Source organism: Zophobas morio, unplaced genomic scaffold, assembly GCF_036711695.1.
Source record: "Zophobas morio isolate AGI-343-1 ecotype UQ-CSIRO unplaced genomic scaffold, CSIRO_AGI_Zmor_V1 ptg000011l, whole genome shotgun sequence".
NCBI lineage: Eukaryota > Metazoa > Arthropoda > Insecta > Coleoptera > Tenebrionidae > Zophobas > Zophobas morio.
The window spans coordinates 626,077-636,136 of NW_026972116.1; the positions used below are offsets into that span (position 1 = coordinate 626,077).

Consider the following 10,060-nt stretch of genomic DNA (forward strand, 5'->3'; position numbering starts at 1 on the left):
GTTTCGCACATGTGTTTTGTATTTGTTTCAAATCTAGAATAAAACTATGTTCATTAGCATTAGTACATAAATAATTGCAGTAATATACCTTTTTTTTTATGGCGCCTCATTTTCAAAAACAATCACCGGAAGTTCTTCATAATCAGTGGGAGTATCTTCAGTGATTAATGGTGGTCTTTCTCAGGGGCGGCTTGTCCTATGAGGCAGGTGAGGCAGTGCCTCACCAATGAATTTTACGCCTTATTAGGATTTTTATTATTTTATACGGACACATTTCGGCCAATAATTTGTGTCTTTTTTCTAAAATTTTAAAAATAAATATAGAAACTTATATTCTTATTTTTATCTCGGTAGGTATTCGTTGCTCCCTTAATTAAACAGCGCGCTTAAACACTCGACTCGAAGCTTGCCTCTACAGCATATATAGAAATCATGTCGTTAATAGGCAAGCAACCTGCAATACACTTATAAGCGGTATGAGTTGAAAAAAGACAAAATTGAGGCTAGCCTCATTTCCGTGCTTGCAAAAGAGATGGACAACTATATTATTTGCGCGCGGGGAACGTGCGATTGCAATGCAGTCTGCATTCGCAGGAGTATTCAAAATTAGGCCGTTGATTGTTTTGCCACAAATCTGTGTGTGTATAAATTGATTCAAAATTTCGGTAACAGAATTTTGTCTTAAAAGTGCCTATGTTTGCGTGGGTCGCGTTAGTGCTTTGTGCTTGTCATAATTTGATTTCGGTAATCGTTATTTAAGATTACGAGTAAATCGGAATTTTTCTCTACTAACGTTAAATGACAATGGCAGTTCTGTTTTTTCTACTTTCACGTATGATGATAAATTGTATGTAGTAAAGGAATTAAAACCGCCGGTTCCTGATTTGAGTAAATCGTTAATTGATCCATAAAAAAAAATTTAAAATAAATCCGTATTTATATTTTATATTTTTTTCATTTTGTTTTTTGTTATAAATCAAATTAGCTTTATTTTATGTTGTATTTGATCTTTTTCGATATGTTTCCTTTAAAGTTTATTTTAATTTTGTTTTTTGTTAGAAGTTATATTAGTTTTTTCTGACCACGCTTCCCTTTCCTTTTGTCCAGTCATTCTCATCCTTTCCTTGCAAAACCTCCTTACACCTTCACGTTGGTTCTTTGTGGACAGTTAAATGAGTTTACAAATTTGTTTATTTGACTAAATAGAAAATATTTAAGTAAACTTGATTTATTTATATTTTAGAGCGTTTTGTGCTGTGCCTCATCAATTTTTCAAGTCATGAGCCGCCCCTGGTCTTTCTTAAAAAAACTGCTTTTGTTATCTACGTACTGTTATCAAAAATAACAGAAACATGTAAAAATTAAAATGATTACTTTATTAGATATTAACTGACCTAGTGTAAATAAGTATAACCCACACTGTACAGAAATTTTCACAAAACTGCGTTAAAAATGAAGTGAGTAACGGATACACGAGAAAGTTTCGGCAGTTGAGAACCAACTGGAAATATTGGGATGCTTCACTGTGAAGTGCAATAAACATAAATACCGAAAAAAGGGAAAGTCCGAATGCACGCCTCAAACATCTGATGTATTGTATGGTAAATACGGAAGTTGAGCATTATTTTTTCATTAGATGAAATAAATTTAATAAAACTAAATATTAAATCACTCTCTAATTTTTTTGGTAAACATCATCACTTTAAAACGTCTTTATAAAATCAAAATTCGACGAAGGAATTCTTCAAAACCTTGTCCCGTTTTAGGGACAATGGACAAAGAATTTTTATGACTTTGTTTGTGTCGTGGGGTCTTTTCACTATTATACGCTCAACCCCGGATGTTCTATTTATAATTTGCCAAGCAGGTACTTACAAAATAATACTTCCAGAGTATAAACAAGTTTTCAGAAATAATTATTTTATTAGAAATTATTAGATGAAAAAACTTGTCTTTGGTGTATTTCTAATAAAGCCGTTGTTTTTTTTTTTTTGCTCTGAAGATAATTAAGCATTATGAAGGCCACTTTTTAAAGAATACGACGATCCACATCTAATTGATCATATAATCTATAAAAAAATGACCAAGAAAGGACGGCCTTTTGACGTCATTAATTGACGTCAGAAGTAAGTCATAAAAATCTCGGCATTATCACGTGATTTTTTGGGCGAATGACGTCGCCGACGAGTTATGACCAAAAATTGACGTGAATTAGACGACAGTCTGCTGCTTGGGTATCTTTACGAAAAACATTAAACAAAGCTAAATTAAACAATTCGGCGTCACAAATTCCTTTATGTAACCATGTTTCAGACAGAGCAATCACCTTATAATTAGAGTATAAAGCACATGCCAAGTAAAAATCTATTAATTTAGTACACAACCCTCGAACATTCTGATAATAGCCTTAGATCATATATTATATTATATATGTATTATATGATCTAAGATAATAGCACAGCACTGAAGAACAATTATCTGAAACAGGGCTAGGATCGATAGACAAAAAATTTGACTGCTATATGGAGATACCAAAAACATCCAGTTTGAGTTTATTGATTATCTGTTGATGAGCCTGACACTTTAGAGAATCCCAAGCAGCTATGTTTTCAAAGTTCTCCTTTGATTTTAAATTCGAACAATTAATACAACACTGATTTGCAGTTTTGAACTTTTTTATATCATGTCTTTTAGCACACCCAGGACACACTAACTCACTCTTACAATTAGAGGCTGAATGATTAGATCCATTATATTTGAAACATCCTATAATGTCTATCCCGCAATAAATTGAACAAGCATCCAAGCCGACCAAGCAGTGACCAACGTTTACAGTTTTTATATGTCTCAATGTCAACCTCAAGTAACGCAAAGAATCGATCATCATCTTTCTTCTTTTTCAGGGGAGCAAGTTTTATCAGCTTATACTCGTCCACAGCATTAAAGATATACTCATTCTGTTTAACCAAATACGTAATAACACTACTTTCATCAACACAATCGGATATGCCCACAACTCGAATTCTCGGCCGTAGCGTTTTAGTGTCACGAATGTCATAACCAGAAGAAAACTTATTAGACTTTGCAAGCTGCTTAAATCATTTAAATTAGACTTAGTTTTATCTACTGACTGTGTTTTATCCTTTGGCTTCACAATAACTGTTTGTTGCGCATTCGTAGCTATCATTTGTCGCTTTAGGATTGACATCTGAAGGCGTAACATTATTCGGCGGGATCAGCGGTTGCTGTTGAAAGTTTTTAGTTAGCTTAGAGATCTCGTCACGGAGAAGAGAATTCTCAATAACAAGATTACGAATAATAGAATCCATGGTATCTATTTTGATAGTGGTCTTAGCTCAGTATGGACAATTTCTTGCACCAACATTTTAAGTTGATCTGCCCAAATAGATATATCATTTGTTCCCCCCGTAGCGTTATTCAAATTACTACAAGGACTATTTTCAAGTTTGCAAAAGCTGCAAGACCAGTCAGTGAGAGCACCCAAATCATTCATATTGTTATATGTCTCAGGGGTTAGGTACCACCACAGAGTAGGTAAGTGGTAATTGTGCTTACATAACTTACAAGAGATGTAATTATCTGACCGCCCTATGGTACGTGCACATTTACTACATTTAACTGTCATAATTACAAAACCACAGAATGTTGAAATTAATTAAATAAGTAGGTATATACACGAAAAAAGGAAAAAAGTCGACAATAAGCTACTGCCACCACAACAGAGGCAGCCAGCAGTACACGCCGACAGCACCAGTTGGAAAAAGTTTACCAGTAAAATATAAAAAAAAGCAAAAACGATATAAATGCAGCGCGAACAGAACACGTATCAAACTGAAAGTTCAAACAGTTACAAGCTCTCAATGCCAACAAAAATCTTACCCACCCTTCCTGGGGTCAATATTAGGCGACTAGCCAAAATTCATAAATTTGTTCTCAAAAAATCCACTACTATTGGCAACCACAACAAGACCGGATTAGGAGCACCTACACAGCACCATTTTCACAAATCTACGTCAATATATCGAGAAAATAATCACCTCTTGGGTTATTATTTTAGCCAATATGATCCTGGCAGCTAAAATTATGTAGCAATTAACTCTATATCACGTACAAATTAACTTTCTGATGAATTCGTGTAATCAAAACTCGAACGTTTATTACTGAAATTGGCCTTTATTTAGTAACGGTTCATATTTTGTTGTTCTCTCTTGCATCCATCGGATTTAATTTCCACTTTTTCAGCACAACTCGGCGCACATATACTTAGATATTTATCGTTAATACAAATTCATGACGCTTTGCTAAACTGAATTATCAAAATGACAATGGACAAAATAGTCGATTGTGTAGCGTAATAATGATCAGTTTTAACTAGAGTTTGCCACAATTTACACTTTCTCGTTGCTCAACTAGATATTCTGTTACAATATACCTAATTAGTCCTAGCTAAATCAAATATGTCCGCAACAACTGCTTATTAAAATATTACAAGATGAAGATAATTTATACTGCAGTCTGTCTGTTTTAAGAATTCCATAGTCTTGTAAAACCGTAACAAATAATACTTCTCAAACGTTACTATTTTTGTCTCACTTTCTCTCATTGCGGTTGAGATGGAACGTATTGCCTAGCATTTTAGGCACGTTAACCGCCAACACAAATTTTTGAAATTTTCGGGTTGGGTCAAGTTTTGTTTTAATGATTTTGAAACTTTTTTTTGTTTTTACTGTTAAAAATAACATTGGAAAATATTCGAATGCCTTTTTTTAATTCAAAGTTAGACAAAAAATACAGCGGTCCCTAGGGACCTCTGCGGCCCCGCGGCATTTTCATATTTTCCAAGCACGAGCGGTCCATGCGGCGGTCCTGCTTAGACCTATTTGAACTTGCATTTTGAATTCCCTTTCTTTCATTTCACTTGCTCTTACGCATTCATTTATTACTTCTTCAGAAGTTGGCAAGTTCTTTTATCGTTTTTGCAACGATAGTCGTTGTTTATAAGTAAAAAATGTCTAAGGCAGTCAGTGAACGAACAAGAAGAATTCTACAACTTACCCATCCTCCGGAGAGCGATGATGAAGGTACACATTTTAGTAATTTTTTTTGGACGTTTTGAAAAACATATTTAATTTTAGAATTTACTGATGAAGACCTTGAAGACCCGTATTCCTCCGATTCGTTGGATTCCGAATATGAATCACAAGATAACGATGTAGAAGAAGCAGCTAATATTGGTTCAAACCAGAAAGTTCTTCAGAATCAGAAGATGATCCTCCCGTGCTGAGACAACCAGGGTGGAATGATCCTCAAGGAAACCACTGTCACTTTGGAATGAAGTATTTAGAAACAGGCGGTATACGTCCTGAATTTGCGGCATCTTTGGTAGATCTGAGTCCATTTGATTTTTATTCTATTTTTATCGACCAAGCGATTATAGAACTTATGGTTGCACAAACGAATTTATACCCCAAGCAGCAGACTGTCGTCTAATTCACGTCAATTTTTGGTCATAACTCGTCGGCGACGTCATTCGCCCAAAAAATCACGTGATAATGACGAAATTTTTATGACTTACTTCTGACGTCAATTAATGACGTCAAAAGGCCGTCCTTTCTTCGTCATTTTGCAATGTCAATTAGATGTGGATCGTCGTATTCTTTAAAAAGTGGTCTTCATAATGCTTAATTATATTTAGAGCAAAAAATACAACGGCTTTATTAAAAATACACCAAAGACAAGTTTTTTCATCTAATAATTTCTAATAAAATAATTATTTCTGAAAACTTGTTTACTCTGGAAGTGTTATTTTGTAAGTACCTGCTTGGCAAATTATAAATAGGTACATCCGGGGTTGAGCGTATAATAATGAAAAGACCCCACGACACAAACAAAGTCATAAAAATTCTTTGTCCATTGTCCCTAAAACGGGACAAAGTTTTGAAGAATTCCTTCGTCGAATTTTGATTTTATAAAGACGTTTATAAAGTGATGATGGTTACCAAAAAAAATTAGAGAGTGATTTAATATTTAGTTTTATTAAATTTATTTCATCTAATGAAAAAATAATGCTCAACATCCGTATTCCTACCAAACAATACATCAGATGTTTGAGGCGTGCATTCGGAGTTTCCCTTTTTTCGGTATTTATGTTTATTGCACTTCACAGTGAAGCATCCCAATGAGGGGGCTGTGATCCCAATATTTCAGTTGGTTCTCAACCACTGAAACTTTCTAGTGTATCCGTTACTCACTTCATTTTTAACGCAGTTTTGTGAAAATTTCTGCCATTCAGTGTAGGTTGCACTTATTTACAGTAGGTAAGTTAATATCTAATAAAGTAATCATTTTAATTATTACGTGTTTCTGTTATTTTTGATAACAGTACGTAGATAACTGTTGAGTACTAAGAATCGGCGTTGTTTCCCCTTCTACCTCAGGTAGCATTCTTATCACCAACCGCCCTGAAACGGTCAGTAACACAAGTGACAGTAACGTGTAAACATTCACCCAATAAACACAAAACGCAAAATACAGTCCGTTACTCAAAAACACAATCAAACACATCCTGAGCTACAACACTCAACAATAACAAAAGCAGTTTTTTTAAGAAAGACCACCAATAATCACTGAAGATACTGCCACTGATTATGAAGAACTTACCGTGATTGTTTTTGAAAATGAGGTGCCATAAAAAAAAGGTATGTTACTGCAATTTTTTATGTACTAATGCTAATGAACATAATTTTATTCTAGATTTGAAACAAATACAAAACACATATGCGAAACGAAAGAAATGCTAAAGGAAACGAGTGAAAAAATCTCCCAACATCAAATCTGACAACTGAAAAAGAAAACAAAAATAGAAGTTATGCCGCCAAGACCACACCTAAACAAATTTTTACGAATTGCAACATTATCCTTGCCTATTAGAATAAGCAGATTTCTTTGTAAGTTAAAAAAAAATACAATGAATTCATATATACATATAACATAATATTGGATATTATATACAGGTAGATGCCTGTAATACTACGATACTTTTTGGTAACTTACACATTTCGCTTCATTGTAAAAAGTATTGACAACGAGATTTTCCTGATAGGCTATACGTTTTTGTCAATGCAACCATTTTACGATTATCCGTTAGATTCAAGTAAATTTAGCATTTTTAAAATGCAGCATTTGTCTTCTGCTTTAAGCTGTAATCCCTTAAATTTAATAATTTGGTTATTACTGCCCATAGACGAAAAAATGATTGCATTTCCATTAATCCATGCACTCTAACGGGTTTTTCTTTTCAGTGCAATAAATTGAGGCAAACTTAAAAAACTTAGGTTATTAATATGATTGTTAAAACTGAATTAATTCTTAACGGTACTTTTTTGTGTGTTGGCGACAGTCAAGTCGTCGTGAATTAGAAAGTTTTACAGTGTATTTTCAAAGCAAGCAACTTCAACAATGCGATTCAATTGTCTTTTCCCTTTATTCTAGTTTTTTTAAATATTTTTTGTAAATAGATTTGTTTGTGTTTTTAAGACTGATTTATAGTTTATTATAGTTTTCTTTTAATATTCTTTGTAACTAAATAGATTTCTTTGTGTTTATTAAAACCGATTTTTCTTTAAATAGCATATTTTATTGCAACGTTTATTTTTGATTATATGTTGTATATTATCCTTTTGTTTGTTTACAGTAATTTGACTCGTAATTACCTGTATGTAGATTTGTTTGTGTTCTTAGGAGTGGTTTATCTTTAATTTGTTTAAGTGACATACATTTTTTTATTTGTTTATTGAAGTTCATTATTGGTTGTACAGAATTGTAGTAAATTTGTTTTTTTTTACACTAATTTGTTTTAACTTTAATTAATACTAGCGGAACCCGGCAGACGTTGTCCTGCTTGTGTATATATTTACTTTGTATATATGTGGATATAAATGTATGGTCTGAAGCGCATAATTGTGTCGTATGCAAGTCGTTGATCGTTTGTTAAGAGCCTTTTCTGAGTTTCAACATAAACTTGTACCGCATCGACGTCGTATTGTTTTTCTCGCAATACGTCTCTATCGATAACATCGTTTCTGTCACGTTCCGGTGAAAACAGCCCAAGCTGATTGAGGATTTTGTTGTTAATCGACATACACACATCCTCATGAGATATCAGTGCTTCATGAAAATGTCTTCCGAATACTGTACATCCAAGCCGGGATTATTTCTGCGTGCTCGGAGAAGTATGTCTTCGCTCATACTCTCTTTGTGTTTTTCCCATAAACCTTTCGGATCAGAAGGTGCGCAGGTTGTCAAAATTATGGCAAACAGAGTTCGTATTTGATGGGCATGACGTGTCTCAGATGCTTCTGCTAATGTGTTGTCCCAATGTTGATCATTTTCAAGCAAACCAAGTTTAAAACATGCTTCTCTGTATGTCTCACACTCTTGACCATCGATTGTTTTGATTGCTTGAAACGATGTTGGTCCTTTGACCACGTGAAGCAGCATTCGCAAATAGTAGCATTCACCATTATTTGGATGAACAGTATATACTCTTCCCAGTACACCAGTAGAAAATATGCCAGCTATAGAAGAATGCCTGGCGCCTCGTTTTCTTCTGCAAAATTTCTTCGTCGATTGATTCCAAGTGTAGTACTGAGGGACTTCGTGCTACATTAATATTTTTGCGAATTCGTCAGTTGCACACAATTGGAAAAAAGCGGTCAACGTTGTATTTGGTGGATCTGCAACTCGTTGGGGTGCGTTGCCTTCCGTGAAGTAGACTCGTTGACCGTTTTCCAAATGAACACTGAGATGCATGACAGCAGGAAAGCGTTCATGAATGTCGAAACCAAGAATTCTCCATACAGCTTCATTACTGCTAATATAACGTCCCATTTGAAATTGCTCGATTTCATTGACAGGTGCATTGGGATTCGCAATTCCGAAAATTGCCATATCGCTGCCTTTATTCACGTATTTACATATGTATTTTATTGACTTAACTGAATTACAGAACTCCACGTTGATATGTGCATTGAATGATTTCGAAAGGATAGGAGAGTAGGGCACAATCCATCGATTATCAACTTCGAAGTCAACGTTATTGATTTTGATAGTTGTGGTGTATCCTCCATCATCTGGTTTTCGTCGTCTGTACAACGGATAAGCGTCGCCACCAGTTTGTGTGTCTTGCAGCAGCTGGCGTGGATACTTTTTGGTGCATTTTCCGTTTTTCATGCATGGCGAGTGTGGGTTGTGTTCCCCACATGGTCCGTGAATCATATTTTTTTTCACAATTTCAAATAATTCTGGATCTTCTTCTGCGTTGGGCAGCTCAGCAGTAATGATATCATCAATTTGAGTTGGAACAATTTTTTCAACTAACCAAATTAATATATGAGCATGTGGTAGACCTCTTTTCTGCCATTCGATGGAATACATCCAACAGCGAGTTTCTCAATATATATGGTTCTTAGTGATGAGATCCATAAAACGTATCAATTTTTGTTTGAAAACTCTCGCTGCGAGGTCATGCCGATCAGATGGTTGTTGGCCAGGCAAAAGTAAATATTTGATTTCACACCAAGATGGATTGCATGTGAACGTGATGAAAAGATCTGGACGTCCATATCTGCGAACATATGTCAGAGAATCCTGATCATATTCTTGCATATGTCTTGGACTTCCAGTATACGAAGCTGGAAGTATAACCGTTTGTCCAATGTTACCAATTGTTCCATCATTCGCGATTGTATCTCGCAAATGAATATAATCTTCGACTCGAAGCTTCGATTGATTGTAACGAATGTAATTGAGTCGTTCGCTTTCGACTTTGGCGTACATATCAACGATGAATTGTTGAAAAACATGACGACACTTTAAGATATGGTTGGATTGTTCGACTCGCATCATGATGCGATATGCATAAAAATCCATACAACTGACTTTTTTCGTTGTCGTAGCACCTGTGACGGGAGTTTGATACAATTCGAGATGATAACCGTCTTCTCCTCGCGGAAATAGAATTGGATATTGAAGTGCGTCG

At 34.8% G+C, this 10,060-nt stretch overlaps 1 protein-coding gene across 1 annotated transcript; it reads right to left on the reverse strand.

Annotated features, from left to right (window-relative positions):
• Nucleotides 1-8,181: 8,181 nt before the first annotated feature.
• LOC135126934 (uncharacterized) lies at nt 8,182-9,456 on the reverse strand. Its single transcript, XM_064053174.1, has 2 exons — nt 8,764-9,456; nt 8,182-8,682 (listed from the first exon to the last, which is right to left on the reverse strand). The coding sequence occupies exons 1-2, from the start codon at nt 9,454-9,456 to the stop codon at nt 8,182-8,184; spliced, it is 1,194 nt and encodes a 397-aa protein (XP_063909244.1).
• Nucleotides 9,457-10,060: the final 604 nt, after the last annotated feature.

Coding starts and splice junctions, on each gene's coding strand:
- LOC135126934 (XM_064053174.1), bottom strand. CDS start 9,456: ATGTATTCCATCGAATGGCAGAAAAGAGGTCTACCACATGCTCATATA. Junction 8,683..8,763: donor AAGGCAACGCACCCCAACGA/GTTGCAGATCCA, acceptor ATATTAATGTAG/CACGAAGTCCCTCAGTACTA.